Below are 15383 nucleotides of genomic sequence, written 5' to 3'. Positions count from 1 at the left end.
CAAGACGGTATAACAACTATAAATATTCACGCACTCAACACTAGACACCTAAGAAAAGCAAATATTAACAGACCTAAAGGGAGAAATTGACAATCATACAATAATAGCAAGGGATTTTAATACCTCACTCACATCAGTGGATACATAGATCAACCAAGCAAGAAACCAGTAAGGAAGCAGTGGCTTTGATGACCTATTAGGCCACATGGACTTAACAGGTACATACAAAACAGTCCCTCCCCAAATGGCAAAATACACATTCTTTTTCAGGTGCACATGAAATAGTCTCCAGGATAGATCACATGTCCCAACACAAAATGAGTCTCAATAAATTTAAGATTGAAATCACATCAAATATCCTTTCCAACTACAGTGGTATGAAACTAGAAATCGATTATAAGAAAAAAACTGAAAACCACAATCAGGTAGAGGCTGAACAACATGCTACTAAACCACCAGTGTGTCAATGAAGAGATCAAGGAGGAAATGAAAAAAAAAATACATGGAGACAAATAATACACAATGTTCTAAAATTGGGATGCAGCAAAAGTAGTTCTAAGTGGGAAGTTTATAGTAATACAGGCCTACCTCAAGAAAAAAGAAAAATTTGAAACAATCCATCTTACACGCAAATGAACTAGAAAAGAAGAAAAGGCCAAAGCTAGTAGAAGAAAGGAAATAATAAAAGAGTAGAGCAGAAATAAATGAAATAGAGAGTACAAAAAAAAAAGATCATTGAAACCAAAATCTCGTTATTTGAAAAGAAAAACAAAATTGATAAACTGTCAGCCAGACTCATCAAGATAAAAAGCAAATCAGAAATGAAAGAGAAGTAACAACCAATACCACAGAAATACGAAAGATTATGAGATTATAATGAAAATATGCCAACAAATTAGACAACCTAGAAGAAATGGATAATTTCCAAAATTGAATCCGGACACAGAGAATTTGACCGAATTACTAGTAATAAAACTGAATCAGTAATCAAAAACTCTCAACAAAAGTCCAGAACCAGATGGATTCACAGTTAAATTCTACCAAATATTTAGAGAAGAGTTAATACCTACTCTCCTCAAAATGTTTCAAAAAAGTAGAAAAGGAAGTTAGTTTCCAAATTCATTCTGTGAGGCCAGCATTACCCTGATACCATAGTCAGATGAAGTCACTAGGAGAAAAAGAAAGGGGCAGCCCCGGTGGCTCAGTGGTTTAGCACCGCCTTCAGCCCAGGACATGATCCTGGAGATGCAGGATCGAGTCCCGTGTCAGGCTCCCTACATGGAGCCTGCTTCTCCCTCTGCCTGTGTCTCTGCCTCTCTCTCTCTCTCTCTCTTTGTCTCTCGTGAATAAATAGATAAAATTTAAAAAAAATACTTACATGTTTAAAAAAAAAAAAAGAAAGCTGGAGACCAGTATTCCTGATGAACATAGATACTAAAGTCTTCAACAAAATATTAGAAAACCATACCCAACAATACTTTAAGAGAATCGTTCACCATGGTAAAGTGGAATTTACTCCACGGATTCAAAAATGGTTCAATATCCACAGATCAAGCAATGGGACACACCACATTAACAAACTGAAGGATGAAAACTATGGGATCATCTCAATAGAGGCAGAATAAGCATTTGACAAAGTATAACATCTGTTCATGATAAAAACTCTCAAAGTAGTTTTAAAGAGAATAATCTCAATGTAATAAAAACCACATAGGACAAACTGAGAGCTAACATCATACTCAATGGTAAAAAACTAAGAGCTTTTCCTCTGAGATCAGGAATAAGATAAGGATGTCCACTCATTTTTATTCAACATAGTACTAGAATTCCTAGCCACAGAAATCAGACAATAAAAAGAAATTTAAAAAGCATCCAAATTGGTAAGGAAAAAATAAAACTGTCATTTTGTGTTTTATATAGAAAACCCTAAAGATTCTACCAAGAAAACACTAAGAGTAATAAAAGAACTCAGGAAAGTTGCGGGATATGACATTAATATATTAATATACAGAAATCAGTTGTGTTTCTATACTCATTACAAGAGTAATGAGCTAGCAGAAAGAGAAATTAAGAAAAAAATTTACAATTGCACCCAAAAAAATACCTAGGAAAAAACCTTCACCAAGGAGGTGGAATACCTATGCTCTGAAAACTATAAAATAATTGATAAAAGAAATTGAAGATGACATAATGGAAAGGTATACCGTGCTCCTGGATTAGAAAGATAAATATTGTTAAAATGTCCATACTACTCAAAGCAAGCTACAGATTCAATATAATCCCTATCAAAATACCAACAGTAATTTTCACAGAACTAGAATAAACTGTGCTAAAATTTGCGTGGAAGTACAAAGGACCCCAAAAAAGTAATCTTGAGAAAGAACAAGGTTGTAGGTGTCACAATTCCAGGTTTTAAGCTACAAAGATATGATGTTCAAAACAGTGTGATACTGGCACAAAAATAGGAACAGACCAATGGAACAGATAGGGAGCCAAAGGAATATGCTTATACGGTCAATTAATCTATAACAAGGGAGGTGAAAGTGTACAATGGTGAAAAGACAGTCTCTTCAATAAATGGCATTGGGAAAGCTGGACATCTACATGCAAAGAATGAAACTGGACCACTTTCTTATAATATATACAAAAATAAACTCAGAATGGATTAAGGACCTAAATGTAAGACCTGAAACCATAAAACTAGAAAAAAACAGGCAGTAATCTCTTGGACATTGGTCTTAGCAACATTTTTCTAGGTATGTCTCCTGAGGCAAGAGAAACAAAAGCAAAAATATACTATTGGGACTTCACCAAAATAAAAAGCTTTTGCACAGCGAAGGAAACCATCAACAAAACAAAAAGGCAACCTACTGACTAGTATAAAATATTTGCAAACAATATATCTCATAAGGGGTTAGTATCCAAAGTATATAAGGAACTTATACAACTCAACACCAAAATCCACAAATAATCCAATCAAAAAATAAGCAGAGGACCTGAACTGAAGAAGACAAAGAAGACATCCAGATGGCCAACAAACACATGAAAAGATGCTCAACATCACTCATCATCAGGGAAATGCAAATCAAAGCCACATGAGGTGTCACCTCACACCTGTCAGAATGACTATTATATATAGTACCCACATGCACACACATGCACACGCACACAACACAACAGAATATCATTCAGCCATAAAGATGAAGATCTTTCCATCTGTAACAACATAGATGGACTCAGAGGGCACTATGCTAAGGGAAAAACAAATACAAATTTGATTTAACAAACAGAAAAACCAAAACAAACCCATAAATATAGAGAACAAACTGGTGGTTGTGAGAAGGGAGGGTGGCGGAGGGGTGGGCAGAGCAGGTGAAGGGGAGCGAGAGGCGCAGGCTCCCAGTAACGGAATGAGTAAGTCTTGGGGATGGAAGGCGCAGCGTAGGGAATAAAGTCCTGGTTCTGTCACGGTGTCGCATGGTGATGAATGGTAGCCACACTTGTGATGAGCACTCGGAGAATCAGTATGTCGTACACCTGAAACTAATGGAACAGTGTGTGTCAACTAGACTTTGATAAAGGAAAAGGAAATTTTAAGGACTAAAAAGAAAAAGCCCACCATGACATAACCACTTTAGGCTGTTACTGGACCACCTCAGAGGTGGCATCAGGACTAAGAAAGAAAAATAAAAATGGAAGCCAGCACAGAGATTTCTAGGCCAATATTCAGCTTATCACCCACAGCCGGGGAATAGTCAGCGTGCGGCTTTACTGGGGATTTTTTTTTTTTTTTTTTTTTTTTTTTTTTTTGCTCATTCATGGTATCATTTCATCTTAAAGGAACAATCTATGTTTTTCCTTTCATGGGGCCTTCTGTTCATTCCCTTTCTCAGCATCAAACCATCGCTGATTCTTGACATGTACAAAGGCAGGAAGGAAGCATCTACACATATGGGCCAATGTGTACGCTTGCTCCTGTCCCAGAAAAAACCCTGACTTTGTAAGATGAAGACCATTCTCGAGCATGCCTTAGGCATAAACAGCTCTTAAAAAAGAAGACTTGAATGCAAGCAGAACAAATGAAGGGGGACTGTCTGCCTGATGGGGTGCCCCTGGGGCCCTGAGGTGCCTGGAATTCATGAGCTACGGAGACGGGTGTTCACAAGTGGAAGAGAAATGAGCACTGGGCCCCACATGTACGCCGTGGGCAGACAGCAGCTAATGTCCTCACTCACATCACCCTCCACCCCATGGTGCCTGGCATGACAACACCCCTGAGAGCGGGAGATCGTGTCTCCACCCATGTCTATAACGGAGGACCTAAATCAGTGTGCTGTGGAAGCAGGCACGAGGAAATGGTCTCCTATTTGGTTCAACTCCTCAGATTGGTGCACTGGATCCTCCTCACAAGGACCCAGTGGGGTGCTTGGGCCATGTCACTACCCCATTCTTACGGAAAAGAAACTACTTGGAAGCATGCTGCCGTTAGGGGTAGAGCACAGCTGGGAGGCTGGCGAATCCTGTCCTGCGTGCACCTGGTAATTCTCAAATCCGAGCCTGCAGACCCTGCCTACCACACTCTCCCTCCAGCCAGGGAACAAGGGGGAGAAGGTGATTGGTGTGCAGGGACCGGTGAAGGGGTAAGGCGGTGGGGGGGGGGGCTGGGGAGCGAGTGCAGGACAGGGAGGGAGAGGAATTTTAATGGCAGTCATGCATTTTATTCTATAGACTGAGTCTTCCAGCCTTGCATCCCCTATCAATGAAATAGTCGGGACCTTTATTTTGTGGTAAATGGAATGGTTAGGAGCAAATAAATAGGAGACAATTGAATCTGTCAGAGAAAGCAAAATTGTTCTGAATTGTTATGAGATGGTTACTGTCATCCTAGGCTTTCTATTGAACAGAAATAACACAGTGAATGCTATTCTTTTCCATCAAAAATGTTTTTCCTGCTTTCTGGGTTCTTTGTGAGGCTTTTCTAGGATTGCACATTCCACCCTATTAGAAGCTCTATAAATTCTTGTGTATTTCAGGCTAGAAATGCAATGCGATCTTGCGGCCTAGGAGAAGATTTGTAATGCAGCTTCATGTCTGGGGAATCTTCTGCTGTATTTTGGGGGGTGGGGCAGTGTGGAATCTCATTTTCAGATGCTTGGGACTGAGACACATGAGGAAAATTCTTTCAAGAGCAACACTCACTATCCCCATGCTGCCCCACCGCTCCCATCTTCCCTTCGGAGGGTGAGGCTGTGGGCTCGTGCTACTGTCTCTCTGATGGCATCCAGGGCCTTCAGATCCGGACACCATCTGCGCACACCTCACCCCGGGCTGTGTGCCAGGCCTGTTTAGCTGGCGAACCCGGCAGTCCCCACGATAGAAAGAAACCTGGGGCCTTACATTCACTGAGCCACTTGTTGGGATCCAGCATCAGATACTGTTTGGTGATCTCCAGCTCCTTCATCAGCCACTCGTACTTGGCTCGGACCTCGGCGATTCTCTGCTGGCGATGCTCCAGAATTTTCAGTTTTGCATTGAAGCATGTGACCTCCTGGAAGGCAGACAGGAAGGAATGGGCGTGCATGAGGAGGGGCAGAGCCCCAGCTCGGATCCACGCAGCCTCTCCTAAATGGGAATGCTCTGTGCAGTCAGCAATAAGGGGGCTGGCCCCCTGCTGGGAAGCTGGGGGGGACCTGGGCCCTCCCTGCCACGTTTCTGCCCTGCCAGAGTCAGCTCAGACAGCTGCAGGGCAGGATCATCACAGGCATTATTCCTTGAATTGAGGAGGTGGCTGGTGTCCCAAACTGGAGCCAGACAAGCCCTGAGGACCAGCAGTGCCCAGCCTCTGAGCCTCCTAGACACCCGGGGCGGAGATACGCAGAGCTCTCTGAAGTCCTGTGCAAATACCCTTTATCTGGGGCAGAGCCACCACCTCCCTCCCATGCCAGAAGCCCACTGGGAAATCTCCAAGGGTCTGAGGGGGCCTCTCGGGTCACTGCTCCAGCACCTTCCTGGGGCTGGGTGGTGGGCGGGGAGCAGTGGCTGCCATCATGGGGGGACAGATCCCTTACCTTGCTGTTGCCCCCTCGTCGCCGCTGCAGCCGTTCTACGTCATCAATTTCATAGACTTTAATCTCAAAAGGCTCCCCGAGGCCCCTCTGGGTGCTGCGCAAGGGGCCATCCACCCAGCGGACCCCGGTGCTGCTGGCAGGTTTTCTTACGGGGGATGGGGTGTCAAGGGACAGTGCCGGGATGAGCCTCCGTCTCTGAGAACCTGAGGAGGGAATGAAGCCCAAAGTTAATCCTTTTGAATCTCAATCTTTTAAATATACATATTGTTGGGTGTGAGTGATTAGGCCCCTGACAGGCACCCCGGGATCTGCTGCAGGGGCTGAATGTCCTGCTGCCACCTCAACATCTACTCCTTTAATCTGGCACTTGGGCTTTACTTCCAGAAGCTCATGAACTCCCTGATTTACCTTTAGAGCCACCACCAACCTCCACCCGTGAAACACACACATGTGCACACACACATGCACCTGCACGTGCCCCAAACACATGGTCTAGAAATGTGAGCCATACTAGCCACACCCTCAGCATGAATACATGTTACAATGAAGTTAAAGAGGTATCTGTGTTAGGAAAAGGGGTCCTAGTGCTTGGTATTATAGTAATAGTTCTAGAAAACATTGTTTATTTGCTTATAGCCACACCACCACCATGATAAGCACTGATTACGTGCCAGACCCTATTTAGCATGCTTTACGTGTCATGACGGCCAGTGAGCTGTCCCTGATACCCATTCTCTTCTTTCTCAGTGAAGGGGACTGAGCAGGAGCAGGGCATAGAGCCTCCAGAATAGGGACCATGCCCCCCGGTAAAGGTGGCTTAAGCTCCCACCTGTGGGGTATCAGCAGAAATGCTGCAGGCAACGCTGGAAAGTGTCCTTAAAGCTGGGCTCTGTCCTCCTCCTCCTGTCCCCTCTGTCCTGGATGAAATATGGGCCTGACACCTGCCTCATGAGGTGAAGACCATCAACAACACAAAAAGACACATGGAGTCTGGACTTGAGGCACCTTCGAGAATTTTACATGACTGCCTACCCAGATCTTTCTTCTTTAAGGACTTCATTTTTCTAGAGCAGATTTAGGGTCACAGCTACATTGAGAGGAAGGGACAAAACAAGATGGTATCTGGTGACCCAGTGAGCAGTAGAAGGTGGGCAGAGCAAAGCAGGGCACTCTCAGGAGTAACTAGCCACAGATATTAGTGCAGCAGCTTTGCAAACTGAACCCGGTGTCCCACCACACAGTAGAGTTTGTTTGGCACCTGGAGAGGGGCAGGTGTTCGGTGCTTACATGGCCAAGGATATAGAAGATGGGCTCGGTGTTTAAAGCCCGGGTCACCAGCAGGGGGAAGTATGTCAAAAAGACCTTGGAGCTAACTGTAGGGCCACCTGCCAGCCAGCTGATTGGCCAACCAACCAGCCAATGACTCGATCAGTGGTGTCCAGTGGACACACAGTAACCGGTGCCAGTGCGGTGTGGACACCTGGCAGGCCGGGCCCGGTGTAGAACTGGCCAAGCAGGAGCTCACATCCAGGCAGCTCAAGCCCTGGCTGCCTCCCAGAACCATCAGGCTCCCTGGCTTGGCCTCTCTTCGGGCAGGCCCTCTACTTCCCTCCCCAGCTTTCTATGGTCAGAACGAACTTCATTCAGACCAAAGTGCCAGTCTGGTTTTCAGATTTTCCCAGCTAGCCAGGGAGAAGGAGAGCAATGGGAGGAATTCGAGGGGGGGAAAACAGTAGGCATGGGATGAAAGGTCAGGGACACAAGCAAGAAGATACTAAATGTCTGGGGAGAGTCCACATGACACCTGATGAGTGATGCCAGAGGGCATCAGTGTAAGTCCTAGGACTCGGGGTGGGGCCACCGAGCAGAAAGGGCCTTCCCTGTTCACGTCCTTTTATCACTGAACGTGCCCTGGCCAGCACAGACCTCTGCTCCCCACCCAGGCTGGCTGTCACCACTCTAATTCACGGCCAGCGGCCGTGTTGCTGACCACAGACGGCTGGCCATGTACTGTGGATGGATGAAAATCCATCAGTAAAAGCAACCACAGCCTCGTTCACCTTACCACACTCCTGATCAAGAATCTAGAATGACGCCCCACTGCCACTACAATTCGTATCATAGCTGCAATGCATTGAAGGTGTAAGTCGGTCTGAGTTCCATCTTCTATGGTCATTACATCCATCAAGAACACCCCCTGGTGAATTAATCTCACCCAGTGTTTTCCGACAGACTCTTGTGGATCTGGGCCTCTCCCACGTCTAAATGTTTCCCACGCTCACACTGCACTACACCACTCCAGACTTGGCAGTATGCCTGGGTCACCATTCTGTTCCATGCTTTTCGTACTTTGTCACCAACTAGATGACAAACCTCTTGTCATGGCCTTGGCTTTGATGCTGCCTACCCCTCCCCACCACGCCCGCACCTCACATGTCATTAAGTTTCAAAAGCACTGCAGAGGGGGACCAATCAAGATTATGGAAAGGAAGTCCTATTACCACCAACATTCTTTATATTATCCGCATTGTCTCATATGACGTGAGCATTAGAGAGACCGTGCTGGTTCTCTACCAATCCCCTCGTTTTACTTTTATGTGAGCAAACTGAAGCCCTCAGAGGGTAGTTATTCCCTAAAGCCACACAGCCCAAGACTCCAAGTCTCCTGCTCTCCAGCTCCATCTTCTCACTGCAGTACACTCTGGCCAAGCCCATGCACTTTCCACCAACATGGATCTCCAGGAATGGGACCAAGAGGGTGACCTTAAGAGGGTGACCTTAATGACATTGGGTTGTTTCTCATACGGCACGCATTACAAGGCACTCAGAGAGCTCAAGACTATCATCCGCCTGATATATTTCTAGTTCATTTTTCAACCAAAGTATTAAAAATTTTCCAAATTCAAAAGCAATCTCCAATAAAAGATAACTGCCTGTCTCCTCTGCAGTTTCAAACATCTCCAGTAATTGTATAATCCAGCCATCTAGCTAGGAATTTCCTTTGAGGAGTTTTATGGCTTCTCTTAAAGAAGTGGCATTTGATTTACGCTGATCATTTTGACAGCCAGCATTTCTCTTAATAATAACCATAAAGAAGCGACACAAGGTCATCTAACCTGAAAGGCGCATACCTCCACGGCCACATCCATTGTGAGGTTGATCTCTGCCAGCTGCTTGCAGAAGGCTGCTGCTGCTCCTGGCACCCATTTCTGGCCCCCAACCTGATTCCCTGAACAGGGAGCTCCCAGAACAGGGAGCTCTGATTCTATACCGTGTCCTCCAATAGTCTAACCTAACAAGAGAGCCTCGAGGATGGCCCTTATGAAAGGAGGTAGTGCCAGGCAAGGGTAGGTAGAGAACCTGCGGTCCACGGTCTGAGCAGCCGTTTTTACAGAGCTCTTTACCCCAGCACAACGGCCAAACCAAAAACCACAGGTCTTGAAGAAAGAGTAAAAGAGATTTAAAGAACAAAATGGACTGGTAGGCACGAAGTCCTAGATACGAGTTTGTGGGAAAACATTCTAACGGTCGGCTGCCGTGAGTACACCGTGTCACGCCGTGACATCACAACAATCTGGATTCCGAAGAACGGACAGTGGGTAGACCATAGTAAGGAGGTTTATCACCCAGGTACTGGAAGGGCCAGCAGATTCACCACCCCTGTCCCCGAAACAGAGACTCTGGCTCAGATGAACTTTCTTGTTATTCTTAGTGACTGGTATCAATACGTTTTAATGCCCTTGGCCCTGAAACAGGGCACAGCAGCTGTCACATTATAGTCCATGGCTTTTCATTCTATACTCGTCTTACCTGGGCACCGCTCCCAGGTCCTTCCTTGATGGGGCTGTGAGGGCTGAGGGCCTGGTGTGGGGTTCTTCCAAAGTGGGTGAAAGCCTGAAGCACACACCCCCTGGGAGGTCAAGTTGGCCGATGGCCATGACTCCTGAACATGCTTGGAGTATAACTCACTCCCATGCTTTGTGGCCAATGGGGGTGGGGTGGGGTGGGTGGGAAGGTGGGAGAGCTACAGCCTAGCATCGAGAATTATGAGGATGACTTCTTTGATTTGAGGCAAACGGTTTATGATGTGCATTACATTGGGCTGGAACATTCCAGAGCTTGTGCTTGCCTGTATTCGGAAAACAGGGAAAAGCAACCCTGTGGCTGAGAGAAAAAGCCTGTGGGGCAGTTGCCAGAGCAGCTGCAGGAAAGGGGAGAACCCCCACATTTGGAGGACTCATCCCATCTTTTAATTCCTGATGTGTAGGTAGCACCGCTGTTCCATAGGGTAGTGGTTTCTGAGGGCTCCACGGAAGGGCCACAGGACAGTGAAGGCCAGGTTGGGGGGCAAGAGGGCAGGACCCCACACCACCCTCACTTCGGCTAAAGGACAGACTGCACCCGGGCTCTGTGGGAGACGGCCTCATTAAGAAATGTGTCCTTATGCTCAGGGACAAGTAGGGGAAATTTCTGTGAAGAGCAGAGATGAATCTGGGAGAATTTTTTCAATAGCTCACATTGTTCTCCTTCCTTCTGTCTGTTTGGGCCTCTAATTCGTTGCCCGTTCACCTCACCTGACCCATGGCTACCAGGGCCACCAGCTCTGGCCTGGATCCTCTTCTCACCCATGATGACTTCTTGTCCCTTGTCACCCCAAACTCCAATTCATACGTCAGTGGCCTTTATCACCATATTGTAACTTCTGGACTATTTACATATCTTTTGATAGGAGACTCCTGGAGACGGCAATCCTGGAGATGTTTTCTGGTAGTGAGCATCTGGGGCACCGGGGTGCTTGGGTGTGCCACCTTAGGGTGCTGTGTGTCATGCTAGTGCACTGTGTCACCCTGGGGCACTGTGTGCGTGGGTGGAGGCTGGGGCACACTGCAGGCCCCACGGGAAGGCATACTCCCCTGTCCACCAGGCTGCCTGGGGCCAGGGAGCAGGCAGGGCTTCCCCGTGGCACCACCCATGAGACCAGAGTGCTCTGCTCTGCTCTGCTCCAAGGGGATGAAGCCGCGGGGTCTCAGGGCCACCAGCCCTGCATTTTTTTTTTTAATTTTTTTTTTTTTTTTTTAGTTTATTTATGATAGTCACACACAGAGAGAGAGAGGCAGAGACACAGGCAGAGGGAGAAGCAGGCTCCACGCACCGGGAGCCCGACGTGGGACTCGATCCCGCGTCTCCAGGATCGCGCCCCGGGCGAAAGGCAGGCGCCAAACCGCTGCGCCACCCAGGGATCCCTAGCCCTGCATTTTGGCATCTGCAGCCACCAGGCCACAAAGTGGAGACAGTGACCCGACTCCTCCGAAAGCTCTAGGGCCTGGGTGCGTGGATGCCTCCTGCGGGGGGGGGGGGGCGCCCACGTGGGGCGGGTGGCCTGGGGGGGTGACACCCACCAGGGCTGTGCCTCCGGGGTCCGCGCCAGCCCGCGCCTGCGCCTGCGCCTACCTGAGCTGCAGCGCTTCTTCGGGGCCTTGAGGCTGCGGCAGCGGCCGCCCACGGAGCTGCTGTTGTCGCTGGTGGAGTCGTGCGCGGACGAGGCGCTGCCGGTGGCCTCGCTGTCGCGGAGCACGCTCTCGTAGCCGCTGCTGCCGCCGCTGTGGTAGAACAAGGCCGTCTTGCCCATGGCCGGCGGCAGCTCGCCGCTCAGCACGCTGCTGTTGTCGCTGCCGTGGCCGCTGCTGCAGCGGTGCGGCCGGCGCGGCGGGGTGACCTTGCTGTAGGGGGAGGGCAGGGGGGGCGCGGCCGGCCGCTCCTCGCCCGCCGCCCCCGCGCGCCCCTCGGCGCCCCGCGCGCCCGCGCCGCCCTGCAGCAGCTCGGAGACGCGCCCGTTGACGGCGCGCGGGGGCGGCCTGCACGCGGGCCCGGCGCCCCGGCTGCGGCTCAGCGACTGCGTGGACCAGGACGTGGGCTTGGCCGCCAGGCCCGGGCTCTGGCCCACCGCCTGCGGCAGGGACTTGGTGGAGAAGCTGAGCGTCTTGGTGGTGGCGGCGGCCAGGCTGCGCGCCTTGGGGCTGGCCAGCAGGAGCTTGCTCACGGCCGAGATCTTGCAGGCGCCGGCCTTGGGGGACGCGGGGCCCGGCGGGGCGGGGGGCGGCGGCGGGGGCGGCGGCGGCGGCCTGCGCGGGGCCCGGGGCGGTGGGCGAGGCTCCGGCGCCGCGGCCCGGGCTCCGGCCGGCGCGGGGCATCGTGCTGTCCTTGCCCGCGTGCGCCCGCCAGCCGCCGGCACCCAGGCTCTCGGCCCTCTCCAGCGACAGGCACTCGTAGTGGCTGCCGGTGGCGCGGCCCAGGGAGTTGGTCCTGCTGGCCAGCTGCTCCAGCTTGGCACTGAAGAGCCTGCTGCTGCTGGCGGCCTCCTTCGCCTTGCCGCCCGCCTCGTCGGCCAGCGGGCCCAGCAAGGGCCCCGGGGGGTGCGACGGGCTGCCCGTGCCGCTGCTGCAGGTGCTGTGCTGGGGGCTGGCCCGATTCTTCTGGTCCAGGCTGGACTTGCGGACCGGCGGCAGAGGGGGCGTCCCTTTGGGTCGAGCCAGGACGCCGTGCTTGGGCGACGCCACCTTCCTCTCCAGGGCCGCCTTGCAGGGCGGCGTGCCCAGCCCATTGCTCTCCGCCGGGCAGTGGTAGAACAGGCTGCCCAGCTCCTCCTGCCTGCTGGCTTTCTGGAGAGCCCTGGGCAGGCTGCTGGACTTCAGGCTCCTGTTGGGGTGCACGGGGCTCTGCGCAGCCACACCAGGCAGGGCCATCTCGCAGCCATCGACGACCCTCCTGAAGGTGTCGCTCCCAGGGGAGGCGGACACTTCCCCGCTGCTGCTGCTCAGCCTGTCCCCAGCGCTAGCCTTCCTGTCCTGTTCTGCCCTGGCTTCGGGCTTCGGGGGGCCTGTCGCGGCCTCGCACCCAGTCCCCTCTTCACTGGGATAGGCGCTCTCCTTTTTTACCTCCTCTTCTCGTTTTAGCCAAGGGTCCTCAAATTTCAACTCCGTCTTTGCACCGCCCATCTCTCTGCTGTCCTGGGACTGGGTGGCTCGGGGCACCGAGCTGACGGCGGGGCCGTCGGACGCCTCAGACTCCTGGACGGGCCGGGGGCCCATGGCTATGCAGGGGTAGACCGTAATGTTGGTCTTCATGGGGATGTAGCCTTCGCAGCTGCCCAGATCGGCCGTGTTGGAGATGGTGACCATGGCCTTGCCCAGTGTGGATATCTTGCAGCCCGTGATGGGGGTCGCCTTGTTGAAAGGGTCTTCACCCACATCAGACAAGATGAGCAAGTTGTCGGGGCCCGCCTTGGGCTTCTCTCGGCACACCACGGCGCTGTTCTGGATGCTGCCAATGAGCTCCGAGGCCGGAGGCTCCGCCATGGCCTCCCCGTGCCCGAAGCATGTCTGGGCTATGAAACTGTGGCAGGACTGCTCGCCATCGCTGCCGGCGCTCATCTCGCTCAGCCAGGAGCTGATGGAGGAACGTCGGCTCCCGGCCTCGCCGGCCTTCTCGTCCAGGGCCAGCTTCGGGAGGGGCAGGAACTGCGTGATGCTGACCTCAGAGACAGGCGCCACGCTGGAGTAGCACTCCAGGTCCTCGCTGATGCTGCCGATGATGCTGACGGGCCGGGAGCCCGAGGCCAGGGCCTGCACAGAGCAGTCGCTGTTGAAGCTGATGATGCTGGTGGGGCGGCCGCCGTCCAGGACCCCGCTGATGGTCAGCTCCTCCACCAGCGTGAACACCAGCTCATCCTCGCCGTTCAGCTCCAGCGGCTGCTGCACGGTCACCATGGTGGTGCTCAGGATCTCCTTCTTAGAATCTGGAGAAGCTGCTGCCTGAGGCTCGTCATCACCGGGGCTCTCGGGGAACCCTTCACTCCCAGCGGACATGGATTTCTTCAAAACCTGGGGGCTCATTCCAACTGGGGGGGTGCGTACCTCGGGCTGCAGCAGGGACTCACTAGATACCATGCCGGAATCCTTGCTCAATGGAGGCAGGGGGGCAGGAGAAGGCAGGACACCCTTCTGGGTGTAGACTTTGCATCTCTGAGAGGGAGAGCTGGCCGGCTTGTACTCTGAGGTCTTGGACAGGCTGGCGATGCCCAGCCGCGGGGAGCCCATGGGCCGGGGCTTGCCTTCCACAAAGCCACAGGAGTTCAGGCTTTCCCGGCTGCTCTGGAGGCTGGAGGCGCTGTGCTGGCTGCTGCTGCCCGGGATGCTCCTCGGCGAGGCAGGGGTGGGGCTGCTGGGCAGCGCCGGGCCAGGGCCTGGGATGGGCGAGTGATTTCTCTGCATCTTGGAGGCAGGAGGGTCAGTGCCTTCTCTGTCAGTCGACTGGCCGTCAGACCCGCTATCTTCCCTATCAGACTCACAGAGTGGGTTTGTCCCGGCCCCCTGGCTTAACAGGGGACACTTGCTTGCCTGCTCCGCCCCAAACTGGGCAGGCAGCTCTTCGAAAGGAAACTGACTGGGCTCTTCGCTGCCATCAATGCAGCCCAGCCTCTCCTGCAGCTCAGCAAACGTGTTACATTTCAAACAGTCCCTCTCTGAGTGGCTGGCCGTGGCCCCTCCGGCCTCCACAGCCCGGCTATCACCCCTGGCCTTCTGTAGGGCTGGCACGATGGGGACGAAGTCAGGGGGGCCCTCGTTGTCCGTGAGCTCCTTGTCAGAGAGAGCCGTGCCATTGGGCCCGATGTAGATGACTGTGTCGCAGGACTGCTCGCTGCTGGAGGAGTAGTCAGGGTCACTGGACAGCTGAGGGATGGGGAAATCGGGGTCCACCGAGGCCCTGGCCTGGAACGGTCTCAGCTGGGTGGGCCTGCGCATCCTGCCTTCTTCGCAGGAGCTCTCGCCCCCGGAGGAGCTCGATGTGTACTGTGGGTGAGAGGAGGGAAGTCAACAGGGACAGCTCTCCCAAGCCAGCCCCCACCTTCACGAGCCCACAGCTGACTCCATACAGGTTCCCCCCAACCCCATCCTGGGGCTAGCCAGGTTGGCCTCCCTGCACTGGGCCATTTCTCATGATGTACCTGGACAGCACCCCCAGCCTGGCACATCATGGCCTCTTGTGGGAAGAACAGCCCCTACGTGGCACACCAGGGCACAGAGAAGGAGGCGACCAGCCCAGTCAATGTCTGACCTCCCAAGGGCTAAGGAGTCACTCCCTTGGCACCCTCCTTCCTCTCCAAAAAACAGACACAAAAGGAGAGGGAAAAAAGCTTCCCACTTCACAAGCTGGCCCATGACCACAATCGTGGTGGCTTTCTGGCACATTCTTGTCACACCACCATTGTCCAGGCTTGCCTCTGCCTGAGAACACTAGCAGACCCTGCGCATCAAC

General features: G+C 52.1%; 1 protein-coding gene across 1 annotated transcript in view; it reads right to left on the bottom strand.

Moving 5' to 3' along the window:
* KIF26B (kinesin family member 26B) overlaps nt 1-15383 on the bottom strand; it is a 448213-nt gene that overhangs the window by 10436 nt on the left and 422394 nt on the right. The window contains exons 12-15 of the mRNA XM_055323943.1: nt 12201-14917; nt 11520-12145; nt 6069-6271; nt 5398-5548 (exon numbers count right to left, since the gene is read on the bottom strand). Of these exons, the coding sequence (XP_055179918.1) occupies nt 5398-5548; nt 6069-6271; nt 11520-12145; nt 12201-14917 (3697 nt within the window). The remainder of the gene's footprint in view (nt 1-5397; nt 5549-6068; nt 6272-11519; nt 12146-12200; nt 14918-15383) is intronic.

The sequence above is a fragment of the Nyctereutes procyonoides genome, unplaced genomic scaffold, assembly GCF_905146905.1.
Source record: "Nyctereutes procyonoides isolate TBG_1078 unplaced genomic scaffold, NYPRO_anot_genome, whole genome shotgun sequence".
Classification (NCBI taxonomy): domain Eukaryota; kingdom Metazoa; phylum Chordata; class Mammalia; order Carnivora; family Canidae; genus Nyctereutes; species Nyctereutes procyonoides.
This window is presented reverse-complemented; position numbering and strand designations above follow the sequence as displayed.